General features: G+C 38.5%; 1 protein-coding gene across 1 annotated transcript in view; it reads right to left on the bottom strand.

Moving 5' to 3' along the window:
* AMMECR1 (AMMECR nuclear protein 1) overlaps positions 1-21,137 on the bottom strand; it is a 94,736-nt gene that overhangs the window by 36,757 nt on the left and 36,842 nt on the right. Inside the window, 1 exon segment of the mRNA XM_041396369.1 lies at positions 2,061-2,171. Coding sequence (XP_041252303.1) covers positions 2,061-2,171 — 111 coding nt within the window.

The following is a 21,137-nucleotide window of genomic DNA, read 5'->3' as shown; positions in this document are numbered from 1 at the left end:
GATACTGCTGGAGCAAGCTGTAATGTCCTAGTTTCTAATCCTTCCCAGGGAGGCCTGTCGAGCTGTCAACTCTCAAAGCCCATGGACAATTCAATGGTGCTACTTTTATTCCTCAAATGCTCTCCTCTGGAAGCCCCACAGTTGAAGAGACTGACCACAAGTAGGAAACTAATCACAGCTAACCCTCTCTTTCTTTTTTATGATAATGACTGATAGAAGGGAATACCTTTTTTGTACATTCTTATATGAACTCTACATTTCAGTGATCACACTTGAAGTTTGGTTGTTATTTTTAAAAATAAAAAAGCAACCTGGAAACATTTAGGTATCATAAGCACAAAAAAGACTTACTATAAAAGATAACAAAATCCAATATGCACTATATATTTTATTTTAAAGCAACTTATGTGCTTCTAAAGATTTTTTTTAAAAATAGGTTGTTATGTAGTTCCATTTTCCTCATCTTGAAAATTATTGATCTGTCTTCTAAATAGCCTAGTATAAACTTCCACAGCATGTGGCCATCCTGTAAATACTGCACTGAAATTATTTCAGTTCCCTTTAATTATCATCACTTTTCATGTATGTTGACTTCAGCTTTCACAGTTAGAATGCAGTCAGGAATCATATAACCAGTTTTAAGGGTATTTAAGAGTACAGCCCTGTCTGATTTGTGAGAATGGAAAAATCTACAAGGAACAAAAACTATTTTCTTGAGCTATCCCCTTATTCCTAGCCTCAGGGGGAAATTTTCTGTACAAGCTCATTGTTCTTGATCAAGCACTGTAAAGCATACACCTAAATGAAACAATCTCCAGTACAGGGGCAAAGTTGTTTTTCATTCAGTTTGGCTCACTAATGGTTAAGACTTTAAGCCTTTTAACCCTCAACAAAGAAATTGCTTTGCACTTATTAAAAGGTTCTTCTCACTGACCATTTTGAATAATGAGGTTTTAAAGGACACAAGCAGAAACATTCCAGAGTGCATAATAAATAAAATGAACACAATAAAGGTAACTAGGTCTTTCAGAAGTTTGTAAGGGCTCCAGGAGATGAGCAGTTATCTTCTTCAAGCTCAGCAGAGAAGCATGAAATGAACTTCAGGTTGCAACTAACTAGGGAGATACGTAAGAAAGAACATCTCCTATTCTAATATTATTTAATGCCAGGAAGGACTAGGCATTTTAACAGCAAAGTGGAAGACCCTGTAATGGACAAAAGCCTCAAATCTAAAGTGATCTGGAAGCACTAATTATTTTAAGTGATGACAATTTTAGAGGTCTACACATGCCAGAATGCAGCTTCTATTTTAAAGCGCAATAAAGTCTATTGTAACTGAAAGGAACAAAATTCCATTGATTCTTTAGAGAATAAACTTAAGAAAACTCTTAGAAAAACGAGTAGAAAGCTTGCTACTAGCTCTAGTGGTAAACTTATTAGTTTTCACTCTATGCAAAGGAAATGGAACAATATTAAGGTGAATGAATTTAGGTGTAGATCAAAACATGAAGATTATGCTGCCAGGGAGTGAAGGATTATCGTCACTTACCTCCCTCATCCAGAAGCTTCCCACTCAGGGGCTGGGATGTATCTGAAGAGTAACATGTAATGGAAATTTGTAGCATTAAATTAACTGCAGCTGATTGGAAGCACCTGATGGAGAAGAGGTGAGAATACCTGCTGTTTTAGAAGTGTGAATAGGATAATCCCCAAATCTGACTTTCTGGTCTTCTGGCCTGACATTAACTACTAAGGTTAAAATTTGTCTGAACACTGGAAAAATACTGTAATAATCAGTAACAGTAAGCTACTGGAGAATAGTTTACAGACCAATAACATGAGAATAGGCTCAACTTAAGGTTTTTAACTGCAAGCATGGCCTCGTGACACCAGCAGTCAAATATCCAGACAATACTCTCAGCATCAAAAGGAGACACAGGTTTTTATTGACCCATACAGTGACACAGCCAAAAAACCCAAAACAAACCAAAGCACACCTATCATCTCCTCAACAGACTAGTTAAATATATAAGTCAAGGCTACAGAAAACAAATTCTTACCTAGTAAGTGTGTACTCCCTGAGTCCTGAATGCAGGTTCATGGCAGAAAAAGTACCTATGCATCCTCGCAATCGCTTGTCTCGACCGATCTTCCACGTTACAAACAGTGGGCTGTGGTAGGGAGGAAAAGAGAGACGTGATCACAGGAGCAATTTTGACAGTTGGTGTGAAATTTCATGAACAGTGCCCTTCCATTTCAGGCAACAGGGGGCAAATCTCTAAAATTACTGTATCTAAACAGGACATAGCAGTGACAAATGTCCTTTGCAATTCTTTTGACTGTTCTAGAAACATTGTTCGTGTGACATAATAGGAAATAAGATTACTGGAATAGTTTAGGGAAAGAATGAAACTGCTTGGCAACAGATCCAATATGCTCAGTGTACCTTACTGTTACCCATTAACTTTCTTCTGTGAATGGGAAAAGCCTCACCTTAGAGATCTGTATATAAGGAACCCTTAATGGAAGAGAAAAACACCCCTGCCACACTAGCCATCCTGAGCACAAATACTTTGGTCCTAATATTGCTGGCTAGAAACAGAAATCCTTAGAAGGCAACAAAATGTAGGAACACCCTCTAAACTTAGAAGAACTACCAGAGGAAAGGGTATTTTCTCCATTAATCCCAAGTTAGCATGTAAAAGTATCAAAAATTACCAGAAGTAGAGCAAAATCTCTAAGTTGAACACATGACCATGACAGTTACAAAGAAATACTAATAACAAACCAATTAATACAATAAATTAATCAGAAAGATGAGAACCATACAGCTCTTGGTGACCAAACCTTTCCTTGCAGTTCTAGAGAATTGCATTAATCAATACACAAGCAAGAGAAAACTGCACTAACTTCGATTTCTCAAGGGAGTGCACATGGCATCTGGATACCAACCCTAACAAAGATTTCTAATACTGAGATGAACAGGAATGTTTTGAGAAGAAAATCATGTAAAATTTACTCTTTTTCTAGAAAGGTGACAAATCAAAGTGCATCACACAGAGAAGAGTGCATTGTATTATATGAGATCAGTCACTGCACAGTGTAGCAGAGATGGGTGTAACTGTCCTGGGGGTCCATACACAGGGATGGGTGCACTTTGGGACTTTCAAGGAACAGCCCATATCCCTTTTCTCCTTCCACACATTAGCTTTGTCTGGTGTGGCACAAGATACTTGTCCTGTGATGGCAGAAAAGGATATGCCTCAGTCTCCAGCACTAACACAGCAGCATGCAGTCCTCTCCTAACTTGCTAAAACCTGTTATCACCTGCTGGTACAGCAACTTCCTCCTTACTTGACTGAGCTGAACAAGTTCCCTTCTTTCAATGATTATGAATAAAAGAGGAAGCTGAAGTCATAGTTTTCTTTTGGATTTCCTATTATTTCTCTTTTACTGCCACCCCCCCCCTTTTTTTAAAAGTTGTTTAGTAAGTACTGAAAAACATAAAGCCAAAAGGGCCCATTACCAAACATTTAACAAAATGTGGGTTATTGCACTATTTTCCATTCGGATCAACAACTGGCATTTTACTGCATTTTTAAGAAAGGTATCCCAGTCACCCTTAATCATACCAACAAAATTATTAGACTGTAATGGCAGCGAAATCAGCCTCTCCCCTTCAACAGAAAAAAGCATGAGTAAGACTCAGAATGGACTTTAGGATTATTCTCTTGACCTTTATCTTTGGATTATGAGATTTATTATAATACACTTAGTGAAGGGCTGTAATTCAGAGAAACATATACATAGTTACCTTCCTGTCAAAACGGAATTCCTTCTAAGGTGCATCATTACTGCTACTTTAAAAGGACAAGAGAAGACCAGAGAACTTCACTGAATGCCAAATAGCACTGAAACATTTCCATACACTTTAAAGGTCCTTGTCAAGGAGTACCAAGACAAAACGTAAAAGTTATATATATATATATATTTTTTTTTGTACTACGACAAAATGTAAAAGTTATATATATATATTTTTGTACTACTGGTAGCAGAAGTATAAACATACTGTTCCAATTAAGTTGGTAAATGAACCACCACTGGTAGCCATTATTAACATACAACACAAAGTTTCACTAAAGATGTTTTTCCAACCTTTCAACTTCTGTATTGCTCCCCAGGAGCCACTAAAGGTACAAGGATGTCTACACAGGAAATCTAAGCCTACTGAACAGAATTACCCAATTACCATCACAGATGTCTTCAAGGTATAATATGTACCACAGGTTCAGAACAGTCAGAAACCCAAGAGGATTCTAACTCAAAATTCAAGAAATAAGGCTGAAAGAGACCTTCAGGGCTCCTGCTATTGTAAGGAATAATTATATAATTCTGTTCATAAATGATCCATGTTCTAGTGTCAGAAGTAGAAATAATGGAGACAAAATCCCCAAAATGAAAAATCTGAAGCTTGCCTCAAAACCTTGCTGAAGTTCAGAACCTCTGGAAACATTCCAATTTCCTGCCAAAATGTTTTCCCAGCCAGCTTGTACCTATCTATTCTTGTGCCAACATTGTCCTTTAGTTTAAATACTTCTTTCCCTTCCTGGTTATTATTCCTCAAAGTATTTATAGAAATAATTCACATGCCTCTTCAGACTTCACTTTGCTGAGTAGGATGTGCTCATTCAGTTTCCTCTCAAAGGGGACCTTTCCATTCTGACCATCACATCTCTTCTCTACACTTTTTTCCCAGTTTGGAACTGCAGACAGAATTACAGAGGAAGGTCTTGCACCTGAATCAATGATTCCATCTCTGAACTAGGAACACTGACTGCTACTTTTTAGTACTAACTGTTACAGCCTAATACAAAATCTTCAGAGAGCATTTCTAGTCTTACACTAAACAAAGACCATAGAAAACCTGCTCACAAAAGCTAGACAAGCTATGGAGAGAAAAGAGTATTTTTCTTACTAGTGATTTTATTTTGCTTTTTATTGGCATCCTTGGCTTCAGTTGCCAGCATATCTTCCTCAAGGCTGCAATTCTTTCCTTGTGTTCTAAAGCCAATAACCCACAAATAAACTTGCTATCTGACATAACTGCAAATTTAAAGCTGAAGTCCCAAACTCTACAGATATTGATGTCAAAAGTAGCTAAGTAAATCGGTTCATTTTCAACTTGAAAAAAAAAAAAGTTCATCTGTTACCTGTTTTTCTTAAAATAAAAACAGTTTTTTGAGCAACACATTGCTAGACCTAAAAATCTTTAGTAAGAAGCAGGAAAAGATGGCAGATGCTTGGATTCCTTGTTATCCAGTGATGTACAGCAAGGATATGCATGGCATCCTGGAGATCAGTCTTCTTTTTGCCTAAGGAAGTTTGAAGCCACATATCCCACAGGAATCAAAGAGCATACTGGGTGGAGTGCTCTCACCTTTCTGTCTGGTTCCCTCTTGATGTAGTCAGAAAGCTGCAGATGTTGCTGTTTGTTAGTTTAAAAAGAACATTCACAAAACCAGACTTTGCACTTCCCTGGGAAGTGCTCTAATAATCAGCCTTAAGCAGTTCTCTTACTCAGTTAAGGATTTCACATAAAAGCAAAACAGCTCCAGGCTTGGGAGTGAGCTATCTTGAACCACCAGACTCGGAAATTTATTTGTTCAGCTACTCGTTGTGGTGCCAGGAACCTCTAACATGCTGCTGACAGTGTTAACAGGAATTTTGCAGAGCACCACCAAGTATCAGTAGCTGAAAGGTGGTGGAAGATGTTTCAAACCATAAAGGAACAAAAGAGACCAAACCCAGATCCTCTGAAGCTCCTGTAAACATGATAATCTTCTTTCATAAGAGTCTACATTTTGAATTTTTGGTTTGAGAGCCAGACACTGAAAAAGTATTTCTATCCGAAACTATTTACAGGTGCCACAGCAAATTCACAAGCAACCTGAAGACTATAAACTCACCATCCAGACATTGCATAAATTACTATTTATCAAAAGTCTTGCCCAGCTCTAATCTAAATAGCAGGAACTGTTTCACATATTTGCTACAGAGGTTGTCAGGCACTACCCCATGAAAACCAGCTGATTATGTATATTGTTTTTTCATTTCAATGGCAATACTGAATTAAAGAGACCACTGCAACACAGTGAGTTTAAACTGATATTCCAACACATCCAACACCCTGAACAGCGACCTTAAAGGCAGGCCAGGAAATGTGTGGCTGAAGTCCAGGTGCTTGGGCCACCCAACCAGTGCTGCCCATGTCAGACTCCAGCTACTACTGTACCCTTCTCATTAATGAAAAAAGTAGGACAGCCCTATACTTCACCTGAGCATTCATCTGTTACAGCTCCTGGAGAACTGGAACAGCCCCCACGGAGGCCATAAGGTATAAACCTATCTAAACACTGAAAGCAAGTATCAGGAACAGTCTCTGATACATCATGCTTAAAAAGTGTGCTTAGGGTATTGGTAATGCTTCACAGCCAAAATCGCCTAAACCAATTACTCACCTGTTGCTATATGTTACTGAAAATATTTAGACTGAAAGCAGAAGTCTGCAAGCTATTTTAGCAATCAGTCAGCTACCACAGTTAAGAGTCATCATGCCAATAACTTACACTGACATCATGCAGAATGCACTGTTAAAAATATCTTCTTTCAATATAATGCAGCACTAGATACAAGCTGCCTCTTATTTACCAAAAAAGTGGAAGGATCCTTTAAATTTGGGTGTGGGAGAGAAAGCAAGAACCATTAATAAATTGGTCTTGTGCTGGTACCACCAGTATAAAAAGTTTCTCTTCCTTGTTGTGGATACGGAGAAAAAGAAAGGGGGGGGGGAAAGTGAGAAGAACATGGGAAAGAAAGGGTAACAGATAAAGAATATTTCTTTACTTTCATAAAAAATGAATGAGAAATGTCTGTTTTATTTGAAGACTTCCAAGTAATAAAAAACTTGGAAGACTTTGAAGTGAAAAGGATTAAACCTGATGAACTGGAAGGTAAAACGACATTTAAATAGACACTTTAATTACAGTTATTTAACCACTACCTTTTATAACCACAGAAGGTAAGAAAGCCTCTACAGCCCTCATGTTACTTGACACCCAGAGCTGTAGGATCTGGCACTTGCAAAAGCTGCACACTCATCCCTTTGTAAGACCAGAGTGCTTCCACTTCAGCTCTGAGAATCTCCAAGACCTCACGCTCCCAGGAAGCACTCAGAACAAGCAAAGTGGCACTGCTAGCATTTTCCTTTTTGTTTCACACAAGTGAATGAGCTATTGCCCCCCACCCAGTTCCAGAAATTTTAGGAATTATATTCTTTCACACGAAGCTTACTCTGTCTTATTTGTGACCAAGCTACACCTTCTAAGAACACTGAACCTTCACACAATACTGTTTCCAACTAGAAGCATCTGGAGGAAAAGGAATTCGAGTCTGTCACTGGAACAATCTGCTGCAACCCCTCCTGTACAGGTGCAGTGCCAGCCCTGTCTGGAAGCACAGGGAGCTGCCTCCCCCCTGTAACTTAGGCACTCAACTCCAGCACTCTCCAGGCTGGGGCACTTCCAGCTGTCACAATTTCATGAGCTCTCATTACTTGATATCAGAGAATACAGCTCAGGAGTGAAGGAGGCAGCACACCTCTCCCAACAGCTTTATCAAGGGCACCTGCACAGACCTCTGAGGTATTGCTGGAAGTACCTGGTTTGTGATGAAAAGGGAAACTTGGTGGGTAAAACTACAGAGCTGGTCAACAACCACAAAAACATCCGCTGTCTTTCTCAAACAATCATTACCATACAATCACACAATGTGGGGCAAGGACATTTTAGCTCACCAGATACATTCCAGAAAAAGTCTGCTAAGACACAAGAAAGTCAAGACAGGAGTTCATGAATCTCCAAAGGAGAATAAGAGAGAACAGCAACAGCCTTCCATCCACATTTATAAAGACAGAATTTGGTACATACAGACAATTAATACATACAGTTTTCCAGAAGCTGAGAGAAGAAACAAAAGGAAGAACTCAGTAGCTTCTCACAGGAGCCCAAAGCTCCCTCCTCAAAGGAAAAAGGCTCAAGTGCATAAAGACTGAATCACAGCAACACATCTACTAGGAAAAACTGAAGAAGACAGAAAAACAGCAAAGCACAAGAAGAGGCACAACTAAGACAATCAATTTGCAATGTATGAATATAAATGAGTATAAAGGGAAAACCCCCACTCTCCTCAAAAAATCATTTATGAGAATAAAAAGAAAGACAAGGAAATTGTTTGCCGTCTACTCAGAAACTTAGGGGAACATCTGGCAACAGAGGATGCTAAGAAACCCACATTGTAACATATTAAATTAAAGAAAGTCCTAATGGTAAGAAGCATCAATGTTGGGATTGACTGCCTTGGAGGATGTACACCTGCCATCACCAGTGTATCCTCAAAGGCCTCCAAAAACTGGCCACTGTCAGGAATGCTGCAAATATATTTGATTCCATCCTTTAATAAGAGAGAAAAGATCAAATGGCCACCTTATGTTCAGCAGACTCCTTTTCTGATTTTGCATGATGCAAGGTAAGAGAAAAAAGGGACAATTCACACATGAAACTGTGTAAAACTGGGAGAGAACTGTCATTACAAATCCCATAGTCAAAAAAAAATCTGAAAAACCCGTATTTATATTATACTTCTGTATGTTTCCTTCTATGTAGCATTATTGATTAGAGAAAGAGTGATATGTAATATTAACCATATTTCAATGACCAGAAAACATAACTTTTGCTTCAAGGAACAGAAGACTGAATAGCTTTCTTAAAGTTCAAGGTGCTCTTCAACTTTTTCTGAATCCGTAACAGAAACGAGTTTCTTCATCTCAAGTCCAAAAAACATTCTAAAGTGAAAACTTAGAGAAGCCCATATATTATAGTCTTCCTGTTCTGAAAGTCAATTTTTCCTGTTCTGAAAGGCTCCAAAAAGCCTTTTGGGCTAGCTGCAAACAAGAAGTTGGGGTTTTTTCACTACAGTGACACTTAATACATATTTTGACACTAGCTGTTAACAGCACAATTTGCTTGACTAGTTTTACACAATTAAATAATTAGCTACTGAGTAAAGTCTCAAACCCATTCCCCTGCCTGTGTCAAATCACATATATGTAAGAAACCTCAACTTTCTATTACAGCAAATTTTTTTCCAGCAAAATCCACAAAGACTGGAGCATGTCAAGCATAGATTTCCCCAAAGAGAAGGAAATGTATTCCATGATAACACTTTTCTTCCATGTGGGAAACGCGCTGAGCTTCTTAAAAACAGTCTGCATTGCACTACTCCCTCAACACATTTAGTCAGTGAAGAAGGTTCATTACTGCCAATGCATGGCAATCCAAAGACAATCACAACCTTCGCAAGTCAGAACTGCAATTTCTCAATTTAAAATACTATACAATTACTGAAAAGGTTATTAATTACTTCTGAAGGTACAGCATATTCTTTCAGTCATTCTCAGGACTAAATGAGCAACTCTTCCAACTACTGTATTTCAGAAATCAACATTTAGAGACTGATTTCTTTAGGCATGTAAACCACTTAGTATATTTGCTGATTTTCCTGAAATGACGGTGTGCCCTAGAGAGATCAGCTTCAAACCTGAGCTGCTAGGTGTGAATTTGTTAGCAAGTTCTGCTTATCTAAGCAGCTAATCTTAAGGAAGGTCAGAAAGCAGCTACTATTTTAAGAATATCTAGTTCAAACAAGAGTATAATCAGGGTTAAAAATAAAAGGACTGCTGCCTCGTAGGTCATTTTCTAAAGTGAACCTACAACACCTTGATTAAGGTCACATTAAAAATGGACCAATAAGGACATAAATTCACAAATACTGCTAGAATATGTGTCTGCTCCTTCAGCTGCAGCATCAGAGCTGCTCTTCTTGTACACTCTATTCCACGAGCTCAGGCAACATGGACAGCATGCCAGGTAAGAGAGGGTACAAGCAACAATTTATAAGGGAATGACAAGAAATTTCAGGTATGCTCAGACTGAATGTTCAGTCAGACATGACCAACAAAACATCAAAACAAATGAAAAAGTAATTATTTTGCACCTTCTCCCTTTAACTCTCAGAAGACAACCCCTCAAGTTCATGAAACAAATTGAGTTTCTATGACGTATGTTCCTAAGTTTGCTGTTCACTTTGCTAAAATACATATTTACATGTAACAAACCCCAGAAATTACACACAGTGCTCATGCATAGCTTATTAAGCATTGCTAAAAAAAGTCTGAACATCTACAGCTCCTCAGACTGCACTTTCAAGAAACAACCTTCAAAATCATGACATTCTCCACAGCAATATTTCTCAGGGCAGTACAGTCACTTAAGGTCTGCAGTCCCACAGGTCACAGCACACCTGGAAATTCCTCAGGATGGCATCTTCCTTACAGCTGAATTAATTACTCACTTCATTGCTCAGAGTTACTGATGAATCTTTAGGCCTATATAACTTGTTTTAAGGTAAAACACTTGAATTGTCCTCTAAAATGGAATTTTTATCTTCTCCAAATTCCCAACATTACAACTTCAACTGGGTATAAACTGTGTTTGTACAAGGGACTGATGTGTCACACAGCTGAGTATGCACACACTAACCAAGAAGAAACACCAGTTTGTCAGCTCAGACTACTTCAAATTACAGCACTTCAGCAATGTTCCAACCACAGCTCTTGTCTGCCACAACCTCCAAGATCATCAAGCTGTTTTATACCTCAATCAGCTGGTATCAGGTTTATACATCTGGAAAGATGCTAAACCATTAACTGAAATAATCTAGAATTGCGTATCTTCAAAGCATCAAAGCCCAGGGCTGTACTTTAGTCACCAAAACCATTTTTTATCTCCAAGAAATTAAGATCAAGTTAAAATAAATATCCAACAGAGATCCTCTGCAGGTAGGCCAGAAGGTATACATATAGATATGGCTATGTTATTTAACTGAGAAGAGTTTTTTTAAATAAAAAAAATTAATCAAGCCTTAGAAATATTTCTAACCCATACAGCTGTGAAGAAAGCTTTCCAAGTATGACCAAATATTAGCCAATGCAGTATCACAAGGTTATTCCAGCTCCTTGGCTGCTGATCTTAGCAACATTAATGTTACCACAGCCTTTATGTTTACTATTTCTTGTCAGAATCATCCATGCAACAGGGAAACCATTAGTCATTTCAAATTGAAAATACTCTTTGCAATGATGAAGAACAGTGGCATGAAGCCGGCACCCACACAAAACAGGGAGGGGAGGACATGAGTAGAGACAGGAGGAATCAAAAAGCAAGAAAGAATAAAATGGAAAATTCAATGTTCCTCAAAAGACTACAGAAGTGAAGGAGCTGTGGGGAGAGAGAAGAGTTTTTCACCTTCCTCTGAATGTCGAGTAGAACATGTCTATTAGTTTTAAATAACAGAAGCTAACAACGTAGACTGGAACTACCAGAAGGGGGAAAAGGGTTACAGCCTCTTTACGTCACAGCACTTGTGAGGCCAAGGCTCCTCACCAGGGCATTTTTACAGTACTTTCTGTGATCACACACACCACGATCCCTTGCTTTTCCATATTTACCTCTGACTAGCCAGGTTTAGCCTTCGATCTTGTAAACTTCTGCTAATCCTATCCACGTCCTGACCAGCAAAATAAACACACAGAAACCTGCTCCTCAAAACCAACCGTGTAGCCAACCATCTCTATGTCAACACCAAAAAATTAAAAGACAGTAATTAATCAGCTTTGTTTTTTTAAAAAGGCTTATTGTTCCATAAATATTCTTTTCATTAAAGGTGCCTACAAGTCTCTCAGCACAGGTCTAGAGCAATGCAGCTTGAAGACAGACATCCCTTGGCTATTTCCAGGCGAGCATGTTTATCTGAGCAGCACAGTGCCGTATGTGGGAGAGCAGATAGGATGGCTCTGCACTTGGCCTAGATGATTCTGGCTCTTATTAAGCACTAGATCAGGAATTGCTGAACTGTACACTGTTTTGTAACAAAGCCATTAACACTCCTCTGATGAACACTATCACCCTCACACAATTTGAGATGTGACAAGATATTACAGAATAAATGTGTACTCCTGCCTCCATCATACTCTGAACTCATGACATTTCAAAACTCATTCTTCTGCTCATTGTGCTCAATTCTGTATTCAATGTGTTTTTAGGTTTTCTTTCCCTTCCCCCACTCCTTTCATTTCCTCTTCCATTTCCGTCCTCCCTCCTTTTTTTCCATACTTAGATCTCCCTTTGCAACCAGTTTTAAAGCGGGGGAGCGGGAGAAGAAATAATGTAATACTCAAGTTATTGCACTCCACATGCCCAATACAAGTCATGGAGAAAGCCCTCAACCCTCACTAAATAAGTCTCTATTTGCTTCATAAATTCTGGAACCTTCATTTTGATTAAAACATCTGGAGCATTCATCATGTTCCCCAAAAACAATCAGCAAAAGGTTATGAGAAAGTGGGGTTAGAATTTTGAAATGCAGACTTTCAGGTTCCTTGGAACTTCTCTTACCAAAGTAATGCCTAATCTTTCCAGACAGTACACATGCTTATTAAACACATCCAGGGTAAGGACTGTAACTCCAGATAAAATTCTGCTCTACTGTCAAAAGCACCCAAGAACAAGTGTCACCACATTCCAGGTTATTAAGGCACCATAATTCGCAATATTTAATAAAATTACGTAACAATATACATACACATTATAGAACTCTTCACATTTATGCTCTGACCTACTTAAGCAATTCTTTTCCCTCAATTGCACAATTATGAGCCAGAACAGAAAAATCAGGCTTTATGAAGTTAATAAATCAATTCAGTGACATTACAAATCATAAAAATTATTACTTCAGAAGCTGCAGCTACCTGATTATGACTTTCTATGGGACATTTTTAAATATATTGAAATATACTTTTGTTTCCTTGATACCTTTATTAGTAGTCATCCATTATACTTCATTTAATCAAATCTAACTTCAGATTATACATTGAAACTACTGGTTTGTTAAGGAAAACTATTCACAAAGCAAAGCTGGTATTTCCACCTCTCTCATTTCTCAGACAACATGACACTACTTCATGTTCCCTAGGTAGCTCTTAATAGAAACACCAGGAAAACACTTATCAAGAAACTCTGGCTACATTTGAAGTTTTTCAAGGTAGATAGGTTCCACCAAAGTCACCTCCCCACCCAATATTCAAAGAAAGTGGGCAACTTCAAACCACAAGCAGCTCTCATATCTAAAAATGAGCTCAAACACATGTACCCATTAACAAACTAACAAGTCTTCAACTTATCAAGGACTGGCACTACTTATCCAAAGCAACACTATGGAGTCTCCAGAAGGACCAAATAGTCCTGAATTAGAGATAGTAAGGTCAAAGAAAAGCATTTTAAAGGGGGCAGAATAGTCAGCCTAATAACATAACTGGATGCTTTGCAAGTCAAAACTGAAGCAATTTCAGGACCATCAAAGATCTCGGGTATAGTTTGATATCACTCTAGGTACAGACTGGAATTGAGACAAAATATTTCCAATGAAAGTATTTTCCTTTCAATAGTAACTTTTTCACAATTAATGCTTTGAAAGGATTCAGCAGAAAACTTTTCTATAATTCCATTAACGTATCCAAACCCACATATGGTTTAAAAACACCAAATGTAATATGTTTTAGAAAGCTCTGTAAGATCCCCAGAATTTCTACCCTATAAAAGACCAGAAGACAGTGCTAAAGAAATCTGGTAAGAATAGCTCCAGCTCCTATGTTTTTATTTCCATAGAAGTCATCAGCAAGAATGCAGCAAACATTAGTGTTGAGGCACTGGTATAATGTTTCCCTTTTATCACTAGCAGAATGATGCAGGCATAAAATTAGTTTTGAAATTTGATAGAGAAAAAGCATTCTCCAAGCACTAAAAGTCTGGAAGCTTTGTGCCACAGCATTATTTCCATTCTTTTAAGAGGGAAAACAATTTCATGCTCACAAGTATTTGCTGCATATTTACTACAAACCAGGAGCCAGTGCACATTGTTTTGCATAGAGTTCAGACAGCACCTTAACAAACTACTCCTACCTTCAGAGTCCACACAGACTACCTTAAAAGAGTCTGTTCTCATTGCCAGTGAAGATACTGAATTTTTCACTCTGATCAGACTTGCCAGTTTTACCCCAACTGCCAGTGACCACTGACAGATTTTCATAAAATGTTTTTTTTTTTTGTTTGGCTGAAATATTACTTGAAGCAGTTACTCAAGCCATCAATGGAAAATCAGGAGTTACAGTTAATAAAAGGTCACACAAAATTTTATTAGAAGTATATCTGGGCCTCTCCTGCTACAGATGAATCATAACGTATGTTTTAACAAATTTCAGCTAACTGTGAGACACACTCTTCATTCAAAATATTAGACCAGTGAGTAGAAGCAGACAATGCAATGTATGCAATTTGTTCTGAAAAATAACTTTCTTAATTAAGTTCAGACACTTTATACAAACAAGACACTAGGTATAGTCATAAAGGCATCCATTTGGACCTTTAAAATGCTTTCTGTTAGTTGCCAAATGCATGATGCGTGCTGAGACAGAAGCACCTAAGGGCACAACATAAACAGATGAACAAACAATTTATGCCAATAACTCAGAATTTGCCAAGCCTGTGAGAAATTAACACACAGGAGTTTTCTGCTTAAGTGGAACTTGGTTCAAAGGATTGAGAAATATTTAAAGAAACCTAAGGGAAAAATTGAAACTACACAGGATTTTTTATAGCAACAATATATTACAAAACTTACATGCCAAGGTGTCAGCTGACAGGAGAGCTGACAGGACAGCCAAACATTCAAAATTAATAGTTTAAAAATCATTGTTCCTTCTCATTTTAAATAACGTATTTTAAAGGTCTACTGCATAACAGTAGCTTGTAAGAGACTTGAAACAAGAGGAAGCAAACAAGAAGATACCTTTGCATTTACTTTCAGGTTTTTAGAATTTATTTTCAAAATGTTTAACTTTGAAAATTTAGTAAAGATTCAATTATTCTGGAAGTGGTTTCAAGAAGCTTACAATAAGGCATGAGGAGCAGAAAAACAAGCCTCAGAAGATTCTGAATTTTCCCTCTAATTCAGACTTCACTAACAGCTGGAATAAATTACTATTGAATCAATATATTTTAGATTGCACTGTTGGTATAGAACTTAGCCATGTAATTTAAGCAATGAGATGATACTTTTAAGATAGTCTAAATACAGGGCTGGAATTAGAGCCAAATAGAATTCATATTTTTGATAAAGATGTAACAAAAGACAGCACTTTTGAGATGGACAAAGATGATTCACAACCACAGAGTTCTCCCTAGTTTGAAAGTCTATGAAAACTGGATGCTTTTAAAGAAGACAGCCACCTCTCAGTCAGCATAGGTCTAGAACATAGGATATCGTGCTTTCAGATGCACTGGATGATCTCTCATTGTCTTCCCACCCCTTAAATCACTAATGACTGCATCAAGGGTGTGAGTAACAGTGAAGTTCAGAGCTGTTGCTTAAATAAATACAGACTTGCTGTAACCTCCCATCCCCAGACAGCCACACACTCTCTTGCTCTGCAGTGAACATGTGTGACAGGAAAACTGATCTGGTTAAAAATATCTCTCTCCTTTTTGCCAGTTTAGCCTAGACCAAGTGTGTTTCTCTCCTCTGTTTCACTGTGGGGAGGCATGCACAGGGATGTCAGCTCAAAAAGAGGAGAGGCAAAAAGGGCAGTAAAGAAGGGCAACGAGATGACTACTTACATTTGCATCTCACAAGAAGAAACACATGCAGTACAGCTTAAACCACAGGAAACAGCAGTAAGATTATTAAAGAGAGGTAATTACTTTCATGAGGACAGACTGCTGGAAAAAGCAGAGGAGCTTTCAGACACACTGCTTTAGCAGATTATGCAACACACAAAGCAGAACAAAACTGGTCATGAGGTAAACATAACCATGCTAACCTTGAAAAAGAACACAGCACTCAGGCAATAGAGAGGTGTGCTAGCAATAAGCCAAGTGACTGGTCACTGATCCCTTTGGAAGAGAACACACTGCAGTTAGTGACACAAAGATGCAGTCATACACAGAGCCAGTACTGAGGCTGCAATTTTAAGCAGGCAATATGTATGATTTAATTACTTTCAGACATCCAAGATAACAGAGCACCATTTTCTGAGCGAGTATACTGGTTACTACATTCTATCACCAGCCATACAATTAGACAACCCATAAACACAAAGACACCAGCTCCAGTAAAGAAAATTACTGGAGAATACAGAAGCATCTTTACAGGCTTTCCCTGTTGTTGCATTCTTCCAGCAGAATCTTCCACTGGCAGTCCCTGGGTCACTATTAAAGCAGATCCTCACTGGGGACATCAGTTCTTTCACAGCCTTTTACCAAAGACAAGTCCACAGAAGTACAGAGATGCTGTCTGCAATTTTTCTTCCCAAAAATCAATTTTTTTTTCCTATTTGAAGACTGACAATTTTAGGGATATGGTTTCCTTATGAGGGAACAAATCTAAAAAGTTTAAAAAAGCCTACTACCTCATATGAACCTCACTGAAGCTTTATAATGGATAACAAGCAATACCACTGAAAAAGGCTCTTGTGTTGCCTGCTTGTTTTCTCTTCCGTGCTTAATCATGTCTTTTGCCATCTCTAGCATTCATGTGGACCTAGGATGGATCAGAGTTAATCTCTGGAACAATCCACTCTCTGCTTCCTGTTGACATAGGAATCCTCCTTGGAGTAGACAGACTTAGGACTGGGAAGGAGCAGGTGTGGTTATCAGATGACTTTACTCAACACACAGCTTGCTGTATTTGTGACATCTGACAACTGGCTGGCACATCAGCCAGAGACAGAAAGGCAGCAAACTCACTGGACTTCTAAACTGAACAGGTGATTCAGGAAAAAAACAACAAAACAAAACAAAATAAAAAACCCCACCCAAACAACCCAGTAGTCCACTGAATCCACACTAGTGACAGCAGGGTATGGAATCACAGGATGGATTGATTCTCTGGAAAGGAAACTCAGGTTGATGGACAGAAGCATTACATTCAGGATTTTCATGCGTTTACTTTCTTAAGTGCTGCCAGATCCACATGTGAGGCTGAGAAAGGAAGGCAGCGATACAGACAGCAAGGATTCAGGCATGATGGGAACAGGAAGAACTTGTTAAGCACGCACATTAGTCATGCCAGAGTCAGCCAGACTGGCATGCTATTAAGAGTTTTGGAACTTACAAACACTTCTACACTACTGCTAGAAATTTCATAAGTAACACATGGGAAGCCCAAATACTTGGCCTCACCTGACACCCTCAAAGTAACAAGGATTTCCAAGATCTGGTGGAAGGACAAAGCAAAACAGGATAATGCTGAGAGCCTGCCAGCTTACTGAGCAATTCCAACAGGAGCAACAAACAGGCAGGTGGGGAATGGCACTGTCTGCGAAGGTTATATAAACATTTAATGGCATGAAGTGTTACAGGAGAGGAGAAGTCCAATTAACTTCTTAGGCTACAAGTCACACAATCAAATAATAAAGATGCATGATCAATGACACTACCAGTTCAGGAAGGTTACAGAGTTTCAACTTTAAGAAAGGTAATAACAATGGGCAACTGAAATCTCCTGATGTAAAGTGAAACCTGTGACTCATTAGAATGGCATGCAGATATTTTTTCCAAATAATGATTTTTACCTTGAAAATTAGCGCTAGGACCTACATGAAAAGACCCATTTTTTGGCTTAGTTTTTAGTGGTACCCAAGACTTAGTTAAAGGACAAGAATGCTGCTATGTAACTGTGCCTGCACTGCAATTATATTTCAACATCACAGCTGAATACAGTGAGACAAAAAACTATTGGCACATGGATAATTAATGTTAAGGGAACAGTGAAAAAAAAAAAAAGTAATTAGCAATCCTCTCAAACTTGTTTCCCCTCAAAAACAACCCAAACAGACAAACCAACCCAAAATTACACAACCCTGAAAAGGGGGGAAAAATTACAAAAAAGAAGCAGACAAAATTCTGCTTTTAGGAGCTTGAGTTAGGAGCAAAACAAAAGCAGTCAAAGGAATACATCAGCCCCTGCAATAAAAGCCTATATACTGCATGATTAAATGGGGAAGTTAGGAAGCAAATCTGAGAAGTCAGCTTTTAAAACCAGAAAGCTTGCTGAAAGAGAACAGAAGAGATTAGAATACACATGGTAGGTCAAAAGTAAACAGGAAATAGAACTTAACATGTTTGGGTAGCACCTTGCAAAGTTACTTAACTACACCAAAAGCAGGAAACCAATTAGAAAAACCAGTGGGGTCTCCTTCCTGCAGACCAAAATGAGAAAAGGATGGAGGATTGACAACACCAGTGTAGAGAAGCTTAGTTTAACACTATTCCCAGTATTTCCCAGTGAAGCAACTGGGGAGACATTCAAACCTAGCTTCATAATATATAGGTCAGAGGGACAAGGTAAATTTGAACTAAGCACGGGAAGCATTTAGCTGAACAGACAAGTCAGACATAGTTCACTGGGGCCAGCACAGGACAGTTCCAAACCTGACACTGAGGAACTGCTGGGCAACAGGTTGCCAGTGTAATTCCAGAGCACACTAAAGACTCTAAAGGGACTGACACTGCAGAAAATCAAACACAATTTCCATCCCTGCAAAGTAGCAGCAGATCAGATCACTGAGCACAGACAACCAGTCTGCTGGAAAGAGTACACACAGCTTCTCTCACAGAAAATCCTACCAAGGCCACAATATTTCTCCCCCACACTGGTGCCAACTTATATATCCCTCTGAATAAGAGCACCCAGCTGTTGGATCCACTGAGTAACTGGGCTGAACACCAGACAGACTTATGGAAGCAATCCATTAGGACTATTTTGAAAAAAAACCCAAACAAACAAAAAACTTCTAAATGTAATCCTCAGCCACCTAAAATGGGCTCAAGACTTTTTGACAACCTGCACATTATTCTGCTACATATTGCAGGCTCCTTCACTATTTTAAAATCACGATCCAAAGGTCTGCTGTACATTGCAATGTACAGCAAGTATGTACATAAAAGCACTATGATGTACCCAGATGAATGCAACAAGAGGGGAAAAAAAAAATCCCTGTTTAGTCTTGTATTCTAGCCTGTAAGCTTTGTTCTGATGACTGGGGAATTAGATGTAGGGCAAACAACTGGCAATGCTGTTAACAGCAGAATCACAAAAGGAAATCTGTTATGTGATTGCTTTTTCTTCCACAGCTTCTGGATGTACTTGCAGGCACCAACCTACCTGCTCAATGTGCCAAAAGCTGGAAAAAGTAATTGAAATGAGTCCATCAAAAAAAAAAAATCCCTTCACTGTAATCTTTAGCACTGCTGGGTACAGCAGTGGGCTTACAGTGTCAACCACGAGAGCATTTACATTCTCAGAGCAGAAGACAAATCCAGGTTACAACAACATGAGCTACAGTTCTTGTCAGCCTAAAATTAATACTGGCTGGTTGTAAGGGTCCCATCTTTCCCCAGACCACATGGGAAGATCCTATCCCTCAAGTCAGCTCTGGCATTTAGCATGCTAAAAGACTCAGCAAAAAAGAGTCTTAAAACTCAGCAAAAAAAATAACCTAAGGAAAAGCAGCAGAGTATCTGCTGCTGACTTATCAAGCAGAAACAGCACAGCCAGCATGCACTGATCAATGCAAGTAGTTCAAGGGAGGGTGTGGGGCACATGTATGAGGATGTTTTGTTTGCCCCGGACATGGAGTCTCATCCAAAGGCTGCATTTAACTCCCATTACTTCCCCAAACCAGCAAACTATAGCATTAATTACACCTGCAGTAGTCTTGGTATGTGAGTGAAGTCAGATTGGGAAACTGCACTCCAGTTCTATAATGTCATTGAAGTGGCTTGCAGGACACAAATACACTGTATGAGGTAGTCAGCTATTCAACACTAACAAGACTAAAGAAAAACAAAATTCTGAAAGACTCAGAATTAATCTCAAAGACACTACAATGTTTCCACAACAAAGCTTAAACACTTTCTAAAATTAAACACTCTCTCAAACACCACATGAGATGCAGTCTCTCATAACTACAGAGAGAAACTTTCCGTGAGATCCCTTTAAATGTCAAAGCCGAATTTTCAAAATCATCCTATCAGACTGAAAACTCTGGAAATCAACTAGAGTGCATTTTAATTTTGACGCATCAAAATCTGTGTTCATGTTTTGGTTTTGTCCACTAGGCATTTTTTGAAAGCAAAAAGCTAATGACATCTTCAAAACTAACCTTGAAAACGACACATTTCTAAAGCTAACACAAAATACAACTACACTGCACACCAGCAAAGTGTATATATATAGACTTTCAAAATTAGTACCTGGAATTCTCAGAAAATACTTTATCCTACAAGTATGCCACAAAAATGTGTAGTGTTTAATTTAATATAAATTTTCTAGTTTTGTTAAAAAGAGGTTATTTGGTATACCACCAAAAAGCCCCAAACCAACTCACTACCTATGAGCAGATTCCATACAACCATGATTCAATCATTCTAGGAATTAGCTAAAATAAAACAGCTGCAGACCAAATCATTGATCTAAAGATGAGTATTATTTTGTTGTTACTAAATCTGTATATTGGCTAATCAATGAAGTTTCTAAAGGTCAAACCACTGAAGATTTATCTTTACTTCAAAAAACCTAAACATTTAACCATCCTACTGCCTATTTTTTTTAAATCAACACAGGTAAGGATAGATAGCTTTTAAAGGTCTGTGAAAAACACTATAAATCCCTTGAAAACAACAGAGAGGTTCAAATTGCTCCTTTTTTTGATTTCTCACTGCAATACTTCAAGATGCTAGATCTCCTATTTTCACCTCTTCCAAGGCAGAATAATTCCACTATTGTGGCACCTTGCTCCCTGACCGCAGGCTGCAACCTCAGATCTGGCAGCTGGAGGTTGGCACCAATTTTTCTTTCAGTAACCTGGGAAAGGTGGGTCTGCACTGTGATCAGCAAGGTTTGCTGAA

Source organism: Onychostruthus taczanowskii, unplaced genomic scaffold (assembly GCF_017590055.1).
Source record: "Onychostruthus taczanowskii isolate IOZ18803 unplaced genomic scaffold, ASM1759005v1 scaffold13, whole genome shotgun sequence".
Taxonomy (NCBI): Eukaryota; Metazoa; Chordata; class Aves; order Passeriformes; family Passeridae; genus Onychostruthus; species Onychostruthus taczanowskii.
The sequence above is the reverse complement of the archived record's forward strand: the minus strand, read 5'-3'. Positions and strand labels throughout refer to the sequence as shown.